At 41.1% G+C, this 20958-nt stretch overlaps 1 protein-coding gene across 1 annotated transcript in view; it reads right to left on the bottom strand.

Moving 5' to 3' along the window:
- med13 (mediator complex subunit 13) overlaps window positions 1-20958 on the bottom strand; it is a 99849-nt gene that overhangs the window by 20548 nt on the left and 58343 nt on the right. The window contains exons 4-15 of the mRNA XM_023342105.1: window positions 20756-20901; window positions 12897-13097; window positions 12612-12806; window positions 12324-12486; window positions 10387-10497; window positions 9197-9925; window positions 6769-6982; window positions 4160-4190; window positions 2544-2665; window positions 2232-2322; window positions 778-989; window positions 473-669 (exon numbers count right to left, since the gene is read on the bottom strand). Of these exons, the coding sequence (XP_023197873.1) occupies window positions 473-669; window positions 778-989; window positions 2232-2322; window positions 2544-2665; window positions 4160-4190; window positions 6769-6982; window positions 9197-9925; window positions 10387-10497; window positions 12324-12486; window positions 12612-12806; window positions 12897-13097; window positions 20756-20901 (2412 nt within the window). The remainder of the gene's footprint in view (window positions 1-472; window positions 670-777; window positions 990-2231; window positions 2323-2543; window positions 2666-4159; window positions 4191-6768; window positions 6983-9196; window positions 9926-10386; window positions 10498-12323; window positions 12487-12611; window positions 12807-12896; window positions 13098-20755; window positions 20902-20958) is intronic.

Below are 20958 nucleotides of genomic sequence, written 5' to 3'. Positions count from 1 at the left end.
CTTTTGTGTGCACAGAATGAAAGCACAGTAGTTCATCTTTTTAAATCATGTAAGTAGTTTTGTGGTCAATGACACTTTAAGTGGATAAATAAAATATCTGCAGGACGAGCCTATTTTTTTTTAAACCTGATTAATCAGAATAATTGATAACTAAAGTAATCATTAGTTGCTGCCCTAAAATCTCGTGATAATAACTGGAATAATCTGTTTTAAATTAAATCAATTTGACCTTGCTGTATGGTTTTGGTTTCAGTTACGTCTCAATTGGAGTGTTGCCATCTCCCAGTGATTCTCCAGACTCTTAACTACTACTACTACCAAAAAGTGGTCATGCATGGATAATGGAGCTGGCTGCCAAGGTGGTCTCCAGTGGGAAAACAGTTGGTGAGCACGGACAGAAAGAGAGCAGAGGATAAATATACACCTCCGGGCACAAGTAGAGGGAAAAAAAAACAGGTGGTGATGGTTTTACCTGTCTTTGTTTAGGAAGCCCATCACAGGAACAGTACTGAGCATCTCCCTGCCCATGGTCCAGCTTGTTCTGTAGACGCAGTCCTCTGGTAGTTTAATGGGAGGGAGACACTGGCTGGGCAACGTCTTCAGGGGGGCAAACATGGAGCAGCCTACAAATGCCTGACACAACTCAGGCTTGTACACAAATGAATAATCCTATAAAGAAACAAAAATGGAGAAGAATCGCTTGGTTTCTTAAATCAAAATATCTCAACATTTACTTTCAGCCTGTATCAAAGACATGAACTGCCAGCCTGCGCTCACCTTGATCTCAGATGGCTTAGGGCTGCAGAAGCTCTCCTCCACCTCGATCTTGAAGTGGCCCCCCAGCGTGGACGTGCCGTCCAGCGAGGTCATGCCGGGGTTGGGCTCCATGATGTTGTACTCCTTGTTGCACATGTTCATGGGCGAGAAACCCATGATGTGCTGCTCCAGGGAGGGAGGCGTAGGAAACATCTGGTGCAGGTCTGCTGAGCCTGGCGGAGGGAAGAGAACAGGGATCCATCGATTTGAAGGAATCTCGTTGTTGAAGTTTTCATGTCGATCATGCCACGGAATGTGCAGACAGTAGATTTCCTGCTTTCAAACTGCAAAGCAAACATCTGCAAAGATCCCATTTAGCATAATAACTTTGAGCGTCTGGATGTGTCTTATGGCTCGTCCAACACGAGCCATCAAAGATTCTCTCAAAGATACTTGCTGATGTCAGCTGTCTTCTTCAGCGGGGAAATGCGGCCATCGCACTGCTGTTGAATATATGTAAATATGACAATGATAATAAAAACCCTGCAATGCAGGATGTGACACAGGTAAACTATATCAGTCCAAGATGGATTTCAGTTGAATCTAAACACTGATAAAGGGGCAGTATTATGGAAAATCTACTTTTATGATCTTCGCATCATTTTATGATGTTATTCTCTCATCCAAAACATACCTGGAATGTTGTTTGATTGTTTTAAGCATGACTGAGAAGACCTTGAATCTTCCACGGCAACCATTTGGGGGAGCCTGAACGCTTGTTCTCACAAAGCATTCCCTATATCCCAAAGCTCTGCCTTCAAGGTGCAGCCCCCAGCCAAGCTTCCCCCGAGTTTCCCCCACTTTGCTCCTTCAGACTAGCCAGCAGCAATTAGCAAACACCTGGTGGCGCTGCGCATCTGCTGAGCTCAACATACCAACTACTGCTCAGTGCAACTCTGGTAAAACGTTGTTAAAGGCTTAATGGAAAGTCACTGTTGTGATGAATTCTTGAATTCATGGAGCAGCCTGTTCTCTCCTGTCGAAAGAACAGGAGCTTCTTAAAGAGACAAAGGCTCAACTTCAAAGTGTTAAATTTTAAAGTCAAATTTCTTTCAAGTAATTTTTAATATATACAACTTTTTTAAAACAGCTGAAGTAATGGTATAAAATGGCACACACAGAATACTGCCAAAAAATAGACTAAGAATGGATGAATGGACTAAGAAAAAAGTGGAAGGACCGGTGGATGAATTGCTGGATGGATGGAGGAGTACAGCCAAAAGCATGGATTGAAGAATGGACAGATGAATAAACATATCAATGGACAGACAGATGGAGAGACAACAGCATGGATGAATGGATCGGACATAAGTGCTGACGAGGAAACTGATAGAATGTTAAATGGATGGGCAGATGGACAAAAGTGTTGATGGGTGGAGAAATGTCTAGACAAACGAGAGGATGGAAATACATACTGATGCAAGATACAGGGTCCAATGAGGATGTCTTCGGCTCCTTGTTGCCAAATCTCTCATCAGTTCCATTCACGGGTCGTCTGGTACCAGGCTGCGACAGAAAAGTCAGAATATTAACTCTAAATTTAGCCCTGTTTAATTTCTCACACCTGTAGAATCGAACAAGTGTAACACATGACAACAGTTTAGATTAACAGAGAGAAAGTGATGAAGAGAAGAGCACAGAATGATGAAAACACACACACAGTGCTGCCAGACCGTGCTGCGTAACGAGATACGCGCCTCAGCGTGAAGCGTGAGGCCTCCACTCACCGTCAGGTCATCCTCGTCCGAATTGAAGAGGTTGTCGAGGTCGGTGAAGGAAACCACCAGGTCCGTCACGTGCATAAGGCTGGACGAGGCCATGCGATTGTGAGCAGCCGCATGTTGTGCATCTGGACACGAGGAGGGACACACAGGCAGGCGTGACGCTATTAATAAAGATTTTTTCGGCCTGACCCTCAAGTTCCCCGTGAGGATGCCAACGCTGTCCGAGAAGCAAGTGAAGCAAAAATTTTCCCTTTCTGTCAGAAAGGCCTAAAGCCTAAACAGCTAGTTGAATATCTTCCTAATTCAACTTTTTAAACACTTACAGTGCGACAAACTTGCGATGAAACAGAGAAATATTTTAGGATGCTTGTTTGGTGAACACTGAACTGTAGATCTTTAAGTATTCATACTTCTTAAACTTTTCAACCATTTTCACATGCAACAAAACACCTAAAGGTTTTCACCTGAAGCATTTATGTGACAGACTGACACAAAGTCACTGTTAGTACTTTGTATAACCGCCTTTCATTGCAATTGCAACAGCAAAAGCAAATGGTAAAGAATTTGACGAATCTTGTTTGGAAATTAAGTCAAATTCAGTCAGATATACATATATTAAATCTTGCCACAGATTTCCCATTTGATATAGGCTGTTTTCACATCTGTTGATTTGCTTTGCTTTATTTATTTCAAGCAGGTTTTTAAAACAAGAAAAATGAAATAATTTGTTTGCCACTACTTTTCTCTTTGAAAAGGAGTAGAAAGAAGTGAACACTTATTTCATCCAACCCCTTATCTCGATTTATTGATCTATATATCTACTGACTGATTTTTTTTGAGTACTGACTGAAATATTTGTAATTAAAACCGTTGTTATAATATTGATATGCCTGTTCAATATAATGTGCTAAAGAGCCAACAACTAAATTAAATTACATAGTCTAAAGGGTTACAAGCTGACTCATACCTAGATAAGAAAATCTACAGATAATAATATTAGTTAGACTCAGTTTGAATGCAACTAGGCCTGTCATGATAACACCATTAGCTAGACGATAAATTGTCCCAGAAGTTATTGTGATAAATAATAATATTGATGTTTTGAGATCATTTGTAACTAATGTAATTGTAATGGCAAAAGAATGCAAGAACACATTCTCAAAAAGCAATAAACTTTAAATTGTAATGAACATTTACCACTGGAACTGGGAGACATTTTAAATATAAAAGAACAGTAAACAAAAAAACTTCCAGTTTTTGGTAGAAAGAGAAGAAAAGAGAAAAGTTTGTTATAATTTATCATGCGATTAATTGATTTATTGGTTATTGTGACAGGCCTAATTGCAACAGTTGTTAAATGTGTAGCTGGCGCTGTTTGCTTTCTCACTGCACTGTGTCAAACGTTCCAAACCTTTTGAAAAACCTGTCCATCCACTTCATAGCTGGGCTTCCACTCACAGTCAGGTCATCCTGACCTGACGGTCAGCTGTGCTATGAAGTGGATGTGTTTGTGTTGCTCTGTCACATTGAATCCTGCTAAAGTTACAAGTATGTAATTGTAATTGTACGGCAAACGGTGTGAAACGTGTCAAATAAAGTGTTACAAAACAACTGTTTACCATCTGTTTGACCGGTTCCTTCATCTTCACCCTGAGGGGAGAAAAGAAAACAAAGATGAAATGTTTTAAGAAAACACATGCAGATGAAACTGAAAGTGAAAAGAAAAAAAAAGACAAGTAAACCAGGTAGGCAACGCTTAAAAGTAGCTAACTAAAGACACACCCCCACCTCCAACAATCAATGTGAAAATCTGGAGGGAGGGAGGGGGGGGCATCAAATGATGGAGTGGTGAGAGAGAATTGAACTAAAACAGAACAGCAAAGAGGCTCTGCTTCTTTCCACTGTGGCAAATGGGATTTCCAGCATGGGCCACAGTGAAATCATGATCCAAGGAATGGCTTCTCCATCTCCTGCCCAGACATCAATATCTGGGAGGGCAGGCCTTCTGTGGGAGCGTGTGTTCCTGCGATAGTGTGTGTGTGCTGAGCAGAACTAGCTGGAGAACGGGACTGTTATGTCCTCTTCATTGATTTCATTTTGCTCCGGGGCTTTTCTCTGACCAGCGAAGGCTCTAATTTGTCTCTCTTAGAGGCCCGACACACACACGCACACACCAAGGTCGCAATCTATCGCCCGCAATGATGCCTTATCGTAATATCAATACGTTTGCCTTGGGTGAAAACATGTTAAAGTCTGGTTTGGACTATTGCAATCTCTCTAATTTCCCTTTTTCGACTCGTCTAAAGTTGTTTCCGTGCCCGCGTCCTCGGCCTAATTCAACAGGAGCAGCACTTCTGATGATGCGCCCATTGCGGAGTGTGTGTGTCGCATGGCCAGCCGTGCAGTCGGTAGCGCTCCAGTCAAAAAGACTGCTTGATCGCTGCTTGACGTTCATGCATGATTCACATAAAGTCGGTTTAGTATTCTGGCAGGAAGTGAAGGTGGGACAACTGCGGTGCTCCAAGCCTCCTCCGTCATAACGGAATAAAATGGCAGTACTGACATGTCCCTTCCAGCACACTTCCAAAGGATGATTTGAAATTTAATTCATGGCAAATATTTTACAGTGGGCAGGATTATGAATATATGGAACTTGCAAACCCATCAGAATAAAAGAAGATTGGTGGATGGACAACGGACAGATAAATGGACAATCAGAAGGATGAAAGAGTGAAAGGAGGAGAAACAGATGGATAGATGAAAAACAGAAGTAGAAACATAAATGAATGAACAAAAGGATAAAGAATTAACAAATAGAACAGAAGGAGAAACAGGGGAATAAACAGAAGGATAGAATGATGGATAAACAGAGAGAGACAGATAGATGACCATATAAAATGATTGATTGATGGATGGATGGATGGATGGATGGATGGATGGATGGATGGATGGATGGATAAACATGAGAGCAAGTTAGATGAATGAATGACAGAGAAACTGATGAATAGATGAGAAAATGGCCAACATTCTCATTCTCTATTTTTACCTTTCCACAGTAGCGGATATGGAAATGAATTTAATCAAATTTCAAACTTTCCCAGATTCATCCAGGCTGCATTGGAAACCCAGTGTAAACTCCTAAGACACAGCATTTCAAAAGAAAAGCAGACAAAGACTAGCTTGGGTAAAATTTGACTTGGGAAAGAAAACATTGATATTGAGCTGCTCCGTTGGGGAACAAGCGACAACAGGGCATGAGGAATGACTTCCTGTTTGGTTAAAATGTGGCCTGTCAAAGAGGAAGCACGAAGAAAGTGACTGCAGCATTATCTTTAGTGCTGTGCTGCTAAGGATGCCGATGGCCTATTTTCTAGCTCGTCTGCTCCCGGATCTCAAACAAATCAGCCCCTCTTGTTCGGTTACATTAACAACTCGCCGCTCTTTAAACACAACGAGGTATCCTCACAAAACGCCGGGAACTAAAGCAAAAAGCTGAAAGAAAGAGGAAAAAAAAAAGCTATGTGTATATTCTTGACACATCAACGCCGGCTTAGGTTGTGGTGTTCGTATCCCGGCAACATCTGAGCTGATAATATCACACAAAGCATCGTCAGGCAACACAGGTGCACCTTCAACATGAACACCAGAAAAATACTGACTATTAACAGCTTTTTTTTCTCCTGAGATCCACAGCAGCAGCAGCACTAACAAGCACTGAAGTCTCTTCCTGTTACTTCATCTGCTAATATCACCTCACAGCCAGAACAAGTGCTGGGAGTCCGACGTGTTCCTAGGGCCGTGTCTGTTTCTTTGGACTTATTTTCTGTACTTTCTCATAAAAAAGGTCGTCGAGTCTATTTTTTGCGATGAGCCCCTGACGCCTTTCGAGAGCCCACGTCACTGAGCGCAAACCATTAAAAAGCTGCTTTCAATCACAAAGGGAGTTCAGAGTGTCCAGATCAGATGCTTAATATGAGCAGGTCTGCACATTACATGATGGGTGGGTTTAGGAACATCACAAGAATAATGGCAACATGTTGGGATGGTGACCACTAGTCTTTAAGCAAGAGGAAAGAATGAAAGAAATAAAAAAAGAGATTGTTGTAGGGATTTTTATATCTAATTATTCTTCGCATTAAAAAGATCCTGAAGAGAGACTATTCTATTTTGCTAGGTACTAATCAATATAGTTTATTTTGATTGATTAGATTTGACTCCAGCTTCCTACCTTGTGTTTCTTTCCAGGCTCCCGTTCTCCTCCTTTATCCTTCTTCGTGGAGAACGTGAACTTGACGTCTCCTTCCTCGAAGGCGTAGGGGTCTTCCTCTGGCTCGTGATCTCCGTCAGTGACAGCAGCAGATAGGTACTGGTTCCTCCTGGCTCTATACATCTGAAGTCGGTCCTCAGACACCTTCAGAGGCATTTTAGATGTAGACATCACTCTGAAAGGGGAGATGGGGAAACGCAACACAAAGATGGATTAATTCCTAATGTAAATTACAATTGCACCAAGAAAAATTGATCAGAAATTTGTGGCCACTTTCCAATTTATGGTTTTCATAAAGCTCATGTGTATTTCGTCCATCCTTTCAGCTGTGAGTGGTCATTAATCATTGGTACTTGGTGTTTCATGTTTTATAACTTCAGACAAACGGAGCACTCAATATATGGGATTAACAGTTAGGTTCACTAAAGCGACAGTGAACCGCACCAGCTGAAAAATGGAACAAATTGAACAGTATGAGACTATCAGGTGTTGAAACAAACCAAGACTGAAAGTTTAAAAGCTTAAAAAGACCCACTATGCAGGCAAAGGTCATTAGATCCTTCCTGTTATCTGGTTGCAGTCTTGCTCATTTCATCAAAACTAGTAAGTACTTCTTACCAAAGTTGTGCTTCTTCTGATCTCGCTTTCATGATGAAGAGTGTGACTGGATGTTTTTAAATGAATGAAAAACCTAACTTTTAAGTCTGGTACTGTGTGGTCACCGGTTGACAGCCAATTTTCCTCTAAAACGTAACTCCTAAATCGTCTTAGTTTACGAAGGGCGACTTTTATAGGCGGAGTGGCTCTGTGCGAACAGATGGCACCTTACAACATATGTCAGCATTGCTGTCATGTTTGCACGCAGCAACATAAATGTCAGCGGATGCAAACAGCTCCGACAGCTGCCGCGAGGTACAACCGATGCGGCGTGTTTGCCGTCAATTACATCTCTGCAGAATTTCTGAAAACCTGTTCGAACATTTAGGAGCTTGTGGCTTGCCGTAACTGCGGCCTACTTGGATATGAGGCATCAGAGGCTGGGGGAACGAAAACACACCGCTTGGCAGGAGAGCGGGGGGCTGAGCCGGCTGACGTGTCGTCCCTCCGTTTCCCTGGACCTCGTCTCGCTCAACAACGTGCCTGTCTGGCCCAGATGTAAGGTGGTGTGTGCAGTGGCCCGAGCAGGAGATTAGTGGCCATTCAGAGCTGTGGCTGGAGGGATCACAGCTCACTAGAAAAAGGCTGTCCGAACAGCTGGTCCCTTAGGACTGCACAACTCCACCAACCCAGTAATCCCTTTGCCCCTCCGTCCCCACCACCTCCAACACACCTGCTGGTGAGGAACGCCATCTCTGCCGCTTGATAGCCAACAGACAGGCACTCTATCAGCTTCAACTTCGTTCCAATAGCCGGGCTTTATCTTTATCTATACCGATCGCTATTCTTCCTCTCTCAGAGCTTCGGAGTGTGTTTTGTGTGTAGGAATCAATGAGTAGTGCTGGGCCGGCACATTCGTAACGTGTGATGTCACAACGGGGCAAATAGGAAGTCATTAACGTGCTAAGGACGACGGGGAGAAACGAGGGGAATGTTGACTGAAACTAGGCCTGGATGGCTGTCCCGCAAACAGTGGGTTGCCGGTTCGATTCCCGCTCTGTCCGCCTCTGTCAATGCGGGCAATACTTTTTACCCAACTTGCTTGCAATTACCTGAAAGAAGTAACCTATTTATATATATACTTAAAGGTATATCATACCGATTCACCTTACTGACTTTTTAGCTCTGAGATAATCCAGAACGTTTTCCCATTTTTAAAAGAATGGGATTTTCCATTCAGACAGTATCAGAAATCATATTTTTTCACAACTGGACCAATTATTATTTTTTTGGTTATTGTTTATAATGTGTTGTTTTCGTTTTGATATTTAAAGTGTCTTCCAGTTCAAGAGGAAAGTGTTCTTTACAAAAACATGAGAGGAAACATGAGCATTGAGAGGAAAAGCTGCTCAACCTCTCACTGCCCGATAAGCAAAGTTGGCAACAACATGGTTACCTAGCAACAACCTGTTTAGTAACTTGCGCAGCAGTAGTTTCAGGTTTTGCTACCGTGCTTCAAAACTACTAATAAAAATTAGAAAAAACAATGGCGTGGAGTGAAAACAGGAAATGTAATGCTACCAGTTTGGCAGTATTTCAGATATTTCTAGCAAAAAGCTCTATAATTATCTATCCACACTTACTGATATCAATATATGAAACACTTATGTTGTGGTAAGTTTTTCAGTCATATCGTTCAGCCCAAATATGTTGGTACTGATTTATTGCCCAGCCCTAATTAAGCCCTTAAAAATCGCTGTTTGGGCGTCAAGTTCGAAGCGTCGACACTCACTCTGTAACCGACACCAGGTCCTGTGACGCAGCTGCCTCATCCCTCAGTTTGTCTCCGGGCAGCGGTGGCGTGGGCAGCTCAGCCTCCTTCCTGCGGGGCAGGTTGAATAACCTCCACGGCGTGTGGCAGCTGTCATCCTCCAGGTTGACCGCTGAGCCCACGAACACTGTGGGCTCGGGAGGCTCCGAGAAGGCAGAGGTTCCCGGATGAGAGTGGGGGTTGTGGAAGTGATAGCTCAAACTGTGGGGCCCGCCGGGCTCCTCGCCGTCGCCCTTCGCCCCAGCCAAGCAGGGCTCTGGGGGTAGCTGGTAGAAGTGTTGGCTGTTGGGGGTGGAAGGGTTCTTTATGCCCTCCCCTGACTCTTCGCTGCGCTCGCTGGGGCGGGGGCTAAGTGGCGGCGGCGGCGGTGAGTTGGACTGTTCCGAAGGCCCGGTGCCAATCGCTCCACCTTGGAGCTGGGGGGGTTTAGGGAGGGTGGTGACGTCCGCAGATCGAAATCGTCCGCTGTCCTGAGCCCTCATGGCCAGCCTCTGGGCTACCGCCGCTTCGGTCTCTGTGGATGTTTCGTCGCTGGTCAAGCTGCGGTGATGGAACGGCGTTTGGGGTCTTTTCTGCTGCTTCTCTGGCTTCTCGCCTCCAGTTTTGTGCTTGGTTGGAGGCTGGGAGGGCTGACCCGTCAACTGGGTTTGGCCCGGAGTGCTGCCTGTTCGCTGCTTTCCTGATTTGTGTCTGCGAAAGAAAATGAAAACAAAAACAAGTGATGACAAGCACAAGTACACGAAAACAGTTTCTCATTAGCTTAGAATACTTTTTTTTCTTGCCATCTCCATAATGTTTTGTTCTGAAATAATTAATCAGATTAATCATGATTAATCAGATTAGTCATCAACTAATTTAGTAATCAATTAGACAGTCTCAAAAGAAAGACATTTAAGATAAAAAGACCCTATGTTTTTGCCAAAACTCAAGTGGCATAGATTTAGCTTCACCCAGTTCTGATTCATTAAAAGAATGCTGTTATTGTCTTTTAGGCAAGAAAGTGTTTATTTTCTTATTAAAAAAAGGAACTGGTTTGTTTATATTCATGTTTTAATATATCTCTAATATTGTATAAAAAGGCTTGAGTGATTAAACGAAAAATCTGTAGCATCTTTAGGCGATCGATTGTCAGGAAGTACAAGTGACTTTACCTGGAGCAGCTGCAGTAGGACCTCTGTGAAGGCACCACAAATTCCCAGGCTCCAACCTTCTCCACCTCCTCCTCCTCACAGGTACCGTTGGATGCAGTTGGAAACTTCCGCCTAAAAGTAAAGATGTGAGAAACAAACACATCTAAGCCAAATTCCAAACTCATTTTTTATTGCACTGTGAGGAAGAATCTGCTTTTACACTGTCCGTTACGCACAATGCTTGAAATAATAGGGATAAAAAATGTGCGTCTTTGGTTGGTTTTCTGTGGTATGCAGTCCCGTTTGGTAAAAGCTTTGTTGTGTGGCTGAATCACCGTCCCCCCGGAGCCACAGTATTTTGGCTGACAGGCCAAAAGCTAAATTTAGCTGGCAGTCTGTGCCTGGTCAAGGGGTAACAGAACCCAGGATGCACCCAATGTGTCACAGTCACTGAAGTTGAATTATACAAAAATGGACTAAACTGAACCCAGAGTTTTTTTTTTTTTTAAATTATCTATCATCAAAGATATAAAACCAAAACTCCACATATGTTCCCAAGGCATCGCGAAACAAACAAAGCAGTGGATTTACGTGGATCTCGTTGCCACCACTCCGGAATTTAACAGAAAAACATTCGAGTCGGCTCTGGGAAAAGAAAGTTAATGAGACGTTGGGGTTTGTGGAGAACCTGGGCAGCGCTAGGAGATTATCCATAATCTCCCCTGCTACCCAAAACGCCTTAAAAGCAGAAACATTGTGAACCTTTCATAGCAGATTCTCTTCATCAAGCAGAGAGAGAGCCAGGAATCGTTTCAGAATGCCTATAATTAAGCTAAACGCAAATGAGCAAAAGGCAGCTCTGGCTGCTGGCTGCCTTGTTTGCATGCTTGCCTCCTCCATTTCCATAAACCCAAAACCTTTTAGTAGAATTACTATTTTTTTGGCTGAAATAATTAACTGGTTAATCATGATTAATTGAAATAACTGATTAATTGCGATTAATAAATGAACTAAAATAATCATCAGCTAATTTAGTAATCAATTAATTGTTAACTGGAGGGGTGTGCGATGGTGGCGTAGTGGTTAGCGCGACCCATATTTGGAGGCCTTCAGTCCTCAACGCGGCCGTCGCGGGTTCGACTCCCGGACCCAACGACATTTGCCGCATGTCTTCCCCCCTCTCCTTCCCTGTTTCCTGTCAGCTTACTATCATATAAGGGACACTAGAGCCCACAAAAGTCCCCCTGGAGGGGTAAAAAAAAAATTGTTAACTGGAGTACATAGACTTAAGAAATGCCATTTGCTCAAAGAACAACATACTCAGAGAAGTAGTTGAGCCAAAATTGTACAAAAAAATTTACATTTAAGAAAAATAAATCTGTATCTGTACATGTTTTACCAAGATCTCAAATGGCATAGTTTATCTACATGTGGTTAAAATTGTGTAAAGCAAATCTCGTATTAAAAGGCCTCTTTGCTGTCCAATTATTCATCTAAAACAGTGGTCCCCAACCTTTTTAGTACCGCGGACTGGTCTAGACTTCGCTGGGGACCGGGGTAGGGGGGGCGGGCGCCACAACAAGACTTCGGACCGGGGAGGCGGGGGGTTGAACGCCGAGACAGAAGTATTTAATTATTTCTTCTGCGGCCCGGTACCGGGGGTTGGTACTGATCTAAAAAATTAATCACCAAATCTGCCCTACAATGTATTGATGCTAAGTCAAGCAGAAAGGGCTGAGCTTTTCATATGTTGATGTTAGAAGGATTTTTCTAGCTGCAGACTATAAAAGGTTTGTTTTCTTATTTGTTAGCATGTTTCTGATATTGTATACAGTAACATTAAGTGGTTAAACAAAAAATAATAGTTAGCTGTAGCCCAAGAATTTTTTTGCAGATGAGAGAGTCCCATCTCTATGGGTTTTTTTTATTTCAGCCTGGTAAAGTGGTGTGTTACTCACTTGTTCTGCACTCTGTTGATATTGCACTCTTGCCAGACACGCTCCACCACCTGACGGGCCAGCCTGCGTGGAATCTTCCCTCCGTGGTGACTTGTTCTGTCCACACTGAATGCGTCAGATGATGATGGCATCTTGACCCACTTCTGGGCCGACTGAGAGTCCACTGGAGAGAGGAAGATTGGGGTTGACAGACCGAAAATCCACCCCCCAAAAATACAAAATGAAAAAATCGACAGTGAAGAAAGACACGACTAGCTTTTTTTCCCTAAATTTTCACTGCCCGCTCACCTGTGTGCGTCTCCTCGGGTGACGTGGGAGGGGTGAGGGTCACCAATGACATGGCAGGCTCTCGCTGGGAAGCAGGCACTTGGTGACCACCCGAATAGACGGCAGTGCAGTGAGAAGACCCCACAGGGGCCACGACGGGGATATCTGACTGGGGTACAAGCACCAGGCAGGCTGGGTAGACCATACGCACCCCACCTACACCAACAAAAAACATATCTGGTGCTTAACAACAAAACAAAACGCAAAAATGACCATAGAGTGGGTTATTAAAACTTAAAAACTGACCAACGAGGACCTCTACAGAGGCCAGAGAATCATCCTCCCAGTCCATGTCCTCAGGCTTGTCCTCCGAAGAGCCCTCCTTGTTACTGCGACTGATGGGATAAAACTGGTTCCACTCCTCGATCAGCTTCTGTGTGGGGGGGTCTGATGTCTTAAATGACTGCCCAGTCAGTGTTGCCTTCAGGCCGAACGGACTCAGGATGACTAGTGGGGAGAAAAAAGAGACAGAGAGAGAGAAAGAAAAAAGAAATGAATATCCTCAGCAGCTTTCTTGTCTCTCTTCACCGGCCACAGGTGATTTTAATGTTTATTTTAACACAGCTATTAATTTCAAAATAAATTTCCTCCTTTTTAGGTTTTGGAATATTTTGATCTCTGCTGTCCCACCAATTTGATTTCTCTGATTGTACTTGGCTGTCTTCTAAGTAAAGTTTTGTCTGTTTTTAGCTGCTACAAAAAGGTGACTCACTGCAGAAAACATACAGTAGATGCAATATACGAGTGGGGGAAACAAAAAAAACAAAAAACAATCACTCTGCATACAGAGCACACTAACATCCATCAGCCAATGCAAATTGTTCCATTAAACACAATGCATAATGCATACATGTGAGCACAGAAACCATCAGCGCTTCAGCTGGCGACACACACACACACACACACACACACACACACACACACACACACACACACACACACACACACACGTGGGGTTTCATCTTTCACTGCGTAGAAAATGCATTGAAATGTGGAGAAGGGGGCATAATGGCTCAGCGGACAGACTGTCTAGGTGGGTGTGAGGGTGAGCATTTGTTAATGTCCCCCTCTTCTCTGCCTTTCTGGTATGTCATTACTAGACTGGATGGGATCTGTTCCCAGGTATCGATCCAAGGGCAGGACTGAAGGGAAAAAAAAAAAAAAACAAGGCAGGAGGGAGCATGGAGCAGAAATAGGCAGGAAGATGAAGGCAGGAGGCACTTACCTTGGTGACTAAACTGGTTTCTCAGGAAACTATTCATCTTTTAACTTTTTTTTTCACATTTTTCAACCTTCTTCTGAGCTTCCTCACCAATTAGGAGGGATGCAATTAAACATTGATGCAAGAAATGCGCATGGGGACATTTGGGATATAATGTACATTGTTCGCTTCTCAAACAACAATCAGTGCAACCGCCTGAGACTCAAACATTGATTGATCTATGAGCAACTAACACAGCAAGTTACTTGAAGCTACGGATTACAATTTGCCTTAAACTCAGCAGCGGCACATACAGAAGCAAATATATTTGATCATGTCTTGGTTTTGATTATTGTTATCTGTGTCAATTTTTATTATTATATTTTTATTTATTCTTAATTTGCCATTGATTTAGCCATAAATGTCCTTATCTTAAATTTGGGAATTCTAAAAGGTTGCTAACATCTCTCATGTGTCACGAGACTAAAACTTCCAAAATGTAAATCAGAACAACTTCGCCGTACTCCAAACAGACTTCCTTTTCAGAGCTAAAAGTTTAACTCACACGTCTCTTCCTTTGACTTTTTTTTTCTCTAACTTTTAACACACTGCTGATCCTGGATAGAGCTGAGTCGTTTTTCTGCTATAGCAGCTTTCAAATCAAGAGTTTTGTCGTCACTCGTCAGAGCTATCTGGAAGAGATGAAAAAGGATCACATTTTTGCGTTTCCATCAGTTTGATTATCGGTTAAGGCTGCTCTGGGTGAAAATCTGGTCAACCAATGCCTTCTCAGTGCATCTAGTGCAAATCCTTTATAATTACTGCTTGTTTTTGAAAAACCAAAGCACAGTTTGGGAAATGATAGGTTTTTTTTTCTCTCCCGCTCGTCTCCCCATCTGCTTCTTTCCCTCTTTCACTGCCTGGGAGTCTATCCTGGGGCTCCCTGAAGACATGTCAAATGCGCTCAGATCAGTGTAATGGGCTGAGAGTTCATTACATTCACTCTGCGCCCTTTTATGAGGTCACATCCTGGAGAGGTCCGTATGCCGGGGCGCTCTGCCGCACAGTAAACCAAGCTTGGCGGAGGTGAGGATGAGTAGTGAAAGGGGGAGGTACGAGGTGTTGATGGATGAAAAGGAGTTGCGTGTCCGCCCTTCCTCAACGCTACGCTTGGTTAGCCAGAAGGAGACACACTGCGGCAGGAAAAAGTCTCACCTGCACACACACACACACACACTCAATACCCACAACAGACCTGCTTAATGTGGGCGCATCAGTGTTCGAGCATTACAATTATGTTCTAATAAATATATAACCAGACGCAGACAGAAATGATATTTAGAACAAAAGAAATGTTAGATTTTATTTAAAGGGGCAGTATTATGTGTTTTCTATTCACACAGTGCCATTTTATTGCATAATCAAGTAACTATGTTAACTTCAGTTGTTATAAAAAATTCCATATACATCAAATATGACTTAAAAGAATTTTGACTTTGTAATTTAACGACTTGAAATCGGGGCTCTGTCTCTTTAAGAACTCCTGTTCTTTCTGAAACTCCACCTCCAGGAAGTCATCACAACATCGCTCCTCTACTAACCCTTCAACAACATTTTTTCCAGCATTGCACTGAGAAGTAGCTTGTATAGTAAGATCAGCAGATGCGCAGTCCCACTTGGGGTTTGCTAATTACTGCTGGCTAGTCTGAAGGAGCTGAGTGGGAGAGTTGCAGGGAGAGCTGCTCTGTTAGGTAGAAGCTCAGAAGCTTGGAGCTGCACCTTGAAGGTGGTGCTAGGTCCAACCAAACGTTTTGAACAGCTAAATGGTTGCCACGGGAGATGTAAAGATATACAAACATGCATGAAAGAACCAGGGTTTTATGTTTTGTGATGAGGGAATAACATTATCGCATGATTTAGAGCTAAAAAAAAGTCAACTTTACATAACGCTGCTCCTTTCAAACATGCAGGACTGGGTGTCTTCATTTGATAAATTCCAGGAGTCACTGTGACTCAGGAGAAATACAATCATCTTAACTGAGTAACTAAACCCATTATTTTCCCAGTAGGAACTCAAATGTCAAGTTACAATAGTCATTTTGTTTTAATCTGAGGCAGTAGTCTTTAACTGAGGGGTTTTATCACCTCGCCTCAGGAGGGCGAGAAACACAGTGGAGGGGTTTGGCTGTAGAGGAGCTAACACAGTGAGCTGAAGAAGTAATCCGTATTATTACCCTTACAGAAAGACAGCTGAATAGCTGAATCTGAAAATTTCCACTGTGATTTGTCTTATCCAGGTTATTTATTCATCACGTACAAGTGGGAACATAAAAAACAAAAAAAGATTTACAGAACCTCAGTATCTAAACTTCCAGACATTATCTTTTTTGGAGTGGCTTCTTAGAGGAAGCGCAGAGATGGAGAGAAATCTGTTTCCTATGGCAGGTCAGGACATGTTTGATCTCAGTCTGTGAGAGAGGAAGGTTTCCAGCAAGTAATAGGAAGGTTGAACATCTATGTTTTATCCTACAGGAATTTCAACCTGTCTATCACGAAGCGTGTTGCATGTTAAGGGAATGACAATATATATACAAAGAGAGTGCTATTTTTGTAGCCCTAACCACCAATACAAGACACTAAAGGTCAACTTCAAATACCTTGTCTGTTTTAAAACAGCATATAGTGGGAAGTAAATACTGCCAGGTAAACACTGGTTGAAAACCAGACTGAAATTGGGTAGCGGTAAACCTATTACGGTTTTCTGTTCTATCAGTGGTCTCTAAAAACCTGCCATTTCCGATTTTGGCCGATAGCGATTTCATTTTTGCCTAAAAAGTTGCTAATTATAAAAAGTAAGGAAATTGGGGCTGATTTATTGGTGCATCCCTAGAAATTGATCACAAAATTTTGATTGCTACATAATTATGATCAATTAGGAAGAGGTGATGTGTAAAAAAATATTAACAATTTACAATTAGAAAAGGAGTGGACAAAGTAGGGTTGGGCGATATGGACTTTGAATTTTATTTTGTGGCAATATAATAATGTATGATGTGAATAAAGAAATACTGTTCTTGAAAATTTTTCCCATATAATGTAGATTTCTTCAGGACATTTAAAGAAGTGTGATGTCAATCACTAAACTGCCCTCCGTAACTGCATTTAATTCCAAATTCACTGACATTTAATGATGCTGACGTGGGATTTTTTTTTTTATATACAAAATCCTTGGTGCAAAAATAGAAGCAGTGAATGGACGTATAGACCCCTAACCCTTATTGCTCTATGCACATTGTACATAACGCTGTTTAGGACCTAAATCCCAAATCAATTACAGTTTAAACAGAACACACCTAAACCACACAAGCCTCACAATCTAACTCCGTGGACTTGAGCTTATCAGTCCCATGAGTCTTTGCACTAACGTACATGAAAGCATCTAGGGTCAAAGCACCGGCCGCCCTCTGCCCAGAACAATCATTTCCTTTGAGCAGAGCAGCTGGTGATGGAAAGCAGAGTCAAACGCACCAAACTCCTTTATTCACACTTTAACCTTTATGACCACCTTGAGTAATATCTTTAACACGCTCTTTGTGACTTTTGCAGCAACTAGGTTACTATTACGGGCAAACCAAAGTCACATTTATACAGTGTTGGTGTGAAGCTTCAAGCCATCATATCACATCAGTATAACGTACATAGAATTGCAATGTGAACAGCCGAGGCAGATAAACAATGCAATATTTTTCGTAAATAATAATTAAAAACATCTTTTTTTAAAATGCCAGTGTCAGTAGTGCATAAACTGGCCACATAGGTCATATGACATCTGATTTTTGAAGCAAAAGAGAATCTTACCCCCAAACCCCCACTTACTGTGGGTAAGTTTTTGGTTGAGTAGTTCACTGAGTCATCGCCGTTTCCTGTTTGGTATCTGATTTTCATACTCTGGCTCATCATTGTGCCGCTTCAAAATGAGAAATCTCATTGTAAATATAAAAGAGAATAGAAGTACAATTCATTATTGGTGAATTAATTTTTTAGGGCTGAAACGATTAATCGGTCAATGGTGACGAATCAATTATTTAAATTATTGTCAACTAATTTAGTTATCGATTAATCATTAACTGCAGCATAAAGACTCGACAAAAGATCATTTTGCAAGGGAAAAAAAAAATCATACTCAGAGACGTAATTAAGCCAAAACTGTACAAAAAAATATACCTTTTGCATTTGAGACAAAAGCACTTTTCTGTAATTATGTTTTACCAAAAATTCCTCAAGTGGCAGTTTCAGCTTTACACTAAAATAAAGCCAAGTTATTGCATTTTAGGCAATGCAATGTTTATTTTCTTATTTAAAGAATGAATTAAATTATTTGTTCATTAGCGTATTTCAGAGTATCTCTAACACTGTATGAAAAGGGCTTAAGTAGTTCAATGAAAAATCTGCAGAATGTACCAATTTCTTAAATCTAACGAACAGACAGAATAATTGATTACTAAAATAATTGTTAATCGCAGTCTTAATTGTGTGTAATGTATACCTGCCTTTTTAAGTCCTGGTCAGTTCCTGTAGAATCTATATACTGACTGTAAATCTTAATATAAATTTGTTTCTTAGCAAGAGAAACAACGCTTACACCATAAAACCTTTAAAAAAACACTGAGATATTCACTAAAGTCAAAATCAAAGCATTTTTTTCTTGTAACTAAGCAGAAAGGATGTTTAAAAATGTCTTCTGACACAAAAGTCAAATGCAAAACTGAGCTACAGTTATAAAAATAATGTTATATCAAAAAATATAATCCAGAAAGTACACCATTTGTCAGTCACTTCTCGTAAGGGCAGGGCAGAATGTAAATTACAGTCATTACACCGTGACGTCTAAATGAGAGGATGCAAGCTGGCAATAGTTTTGACTTCCAGAGCAGGGCTCCAGATGAGTGATGGGAGATCATTAAAGCTGCAGGTTTTTTTTTATAACCATACCACAACCTAATCTAAAGTGACTGTGCAGGCTTTTCTTTCACACTGGCTGAGAGCCATTCAGTAATGAAAATCAGCCTGACAGAAGATTATATGTGCATTATCTTCAGCAACAGCAGCCAAGACATCTAAAGCAGCCATAGTAATATTTTTCGTTCCAATAAAGTGCATTTAGTGTGAGCCTTTCCTTCTTGATATTTTTAGTCTTTCTGGGCTTGTAAAGGAGCTGCCCTAACGAGAGACACCACTGTTTTCTGTTTGATTCAACACATCATACTAAGACAGGAGTCTGTGACCTTAACATTCCATAGGGACATTTTTACCCTCAGTACAGCTGAATAAAACAGGTTTAGAGCAATAAATCTTAATTAAAATTAATATTTCACAACAGTTTATTTTGGAAAAAGACATTTTATAAGTTTTGAGAGACATCTACTACAGAACATCTGTTGTAATTTTTAAAGAGTAATAGTTTTATCGCCAGTTTTGGGTTTTAATCTAAAAGATAACAAATCTTTTTTTTCTAAAAGATGATGGCTACATTTTCTTATATGGGATATTTGCACACAGTTTACAGCCTAATAAGAAAAATGAATCCAAATAAAATTGATTGGGAAATTTAGTGTCATTCTGTTGTGAAAATTAGATACAATTACTCCATTAAGAAGAAAAAAAAATGCAATTTTAATTTTGCAATTAAAAATACAAAATAATTTCATGGTAAGTCTTTAATTTTTGTGATTAAAATACATATTATTTTCATTAAAGTAGAAGAAAACAATTAATTATAGTTTATTATACATCCTGAAAACTGTCTCAGATATTTTCTTTAATAAAAGAAAGCTTTCAGATTAATTTTAGGTCTAATCTTTTGCATTGTGTTGGCCTTAGAGGAAACAATCTGAATCTGTAGCTGCGTTTTCATTAGAAATGTGCGCAAAACTTTGTTGATATTCCGCCAAAGTCAAACATAACAATTTCGCAATTGCTGTGTTTTTAATAAGTAAGAAAATGCAATTAAGATCACATCTTGTTTTTGACCACAAGTCATGTGAAGCGAAAAAATTGCAGTATTGCGACATTAACTAATTTCAATACGGGATCCTAGCGCAAAAACTTTTTATCACAAAACATATTTTTTTCTCAAAATGAAAAGTGTTTCCATTAAGCTAATTTATTTTTGCAATTCCAATTTGCAGAATTATACATTCAATGGAAATGCAGCTAGTGAGAATTGCAATCAACACATCAGTCTTATGGAAATAAATAGAAATCAGCAATCAAAGTAAAGCCTGATTGGTGCATCTCCAAAAATAGAATGCAACATTTTACACATTTCTAGTTTTTGGAAGAGAATAGATTACCGAGTGCTGAATAAATGCAACCTTATTTCAGAGGTTAAGTGATGAAATCATTATGTATCAAGTAAACACATAATGAGATTCACACTAAACTTAAGCCTAATGTTTTCATTTTATTTAAATGAGCATCGTTCAATGAAAAGCTTCTCCTCAGATGACTTGGTGTGTCAGTGCAAACGTCAAATGTTTCTGTGGTTAGTCTCATCCGACCAACGTCTCGGCTGGCCTTTATATTGAAACAGGGAAATTCCAAAGCAGTGTTGATGCATTAAATTAAAAACAGCACATGCTATCCTCGCAGAAATGAGTCCTGCTATGTGCAATATTCCAGACTCAACCAGTAAAAGTTTGTCTCATCTGCAGCAAACCGGCGCGTTTAGCCTTAACGCTACACTGCTCCACTTTAAGAGTCAAATTAAAGTAACATGAGCAAGAAAACCACAGTGTTCACTCAGTTGCTTATTTCAGATTTTTTTGCAAACACGTGAAGAGGAAATGCAGTACCCGTGTTTTAAAAGTAAACCCACAACTAATAAAAAAAAATAAAGACCAACCTTGAAATGGACTGGACGCCTGCTGGGCCAGAGCTAGGTGCTCCTCTGTGAGGTGGTAGATGGGCTGGTGCTGGTTGATCTCCACGCTGGTACACACGTTGCTCTCGCCGTGCAGAAAGAAGGTGAATGCGCAGGACAAGTGCTCACTGTGAGGGAACGGAGGCAAAAGCAGAAAAAACACTGTAACTTTGGGCTGGAAGATA

The sequence above is a fragment of the Xiphophorus maculatus genome, chromosome 11 (assembly GCF_002775205.1).
Source record: "Xiphophorus maculatus strain JP 163 A chromosome 11, X_maculatus-5.0-male, whole genome shotgun sequence".
NCBI classification, from domain to species: domain Eukaryota; kingdom Metazoa; phylum Chordata; class Actinopteri; order Cyprinodontiformes; family Poeciliidae; genus Xiphophorus; species Xiphophorus maculatus.
The sequence above is the reverse complement of the archived record's forward strand: the minus strand, read 5'-3'. Positions and strand labels throughout refer to the sequence as shown.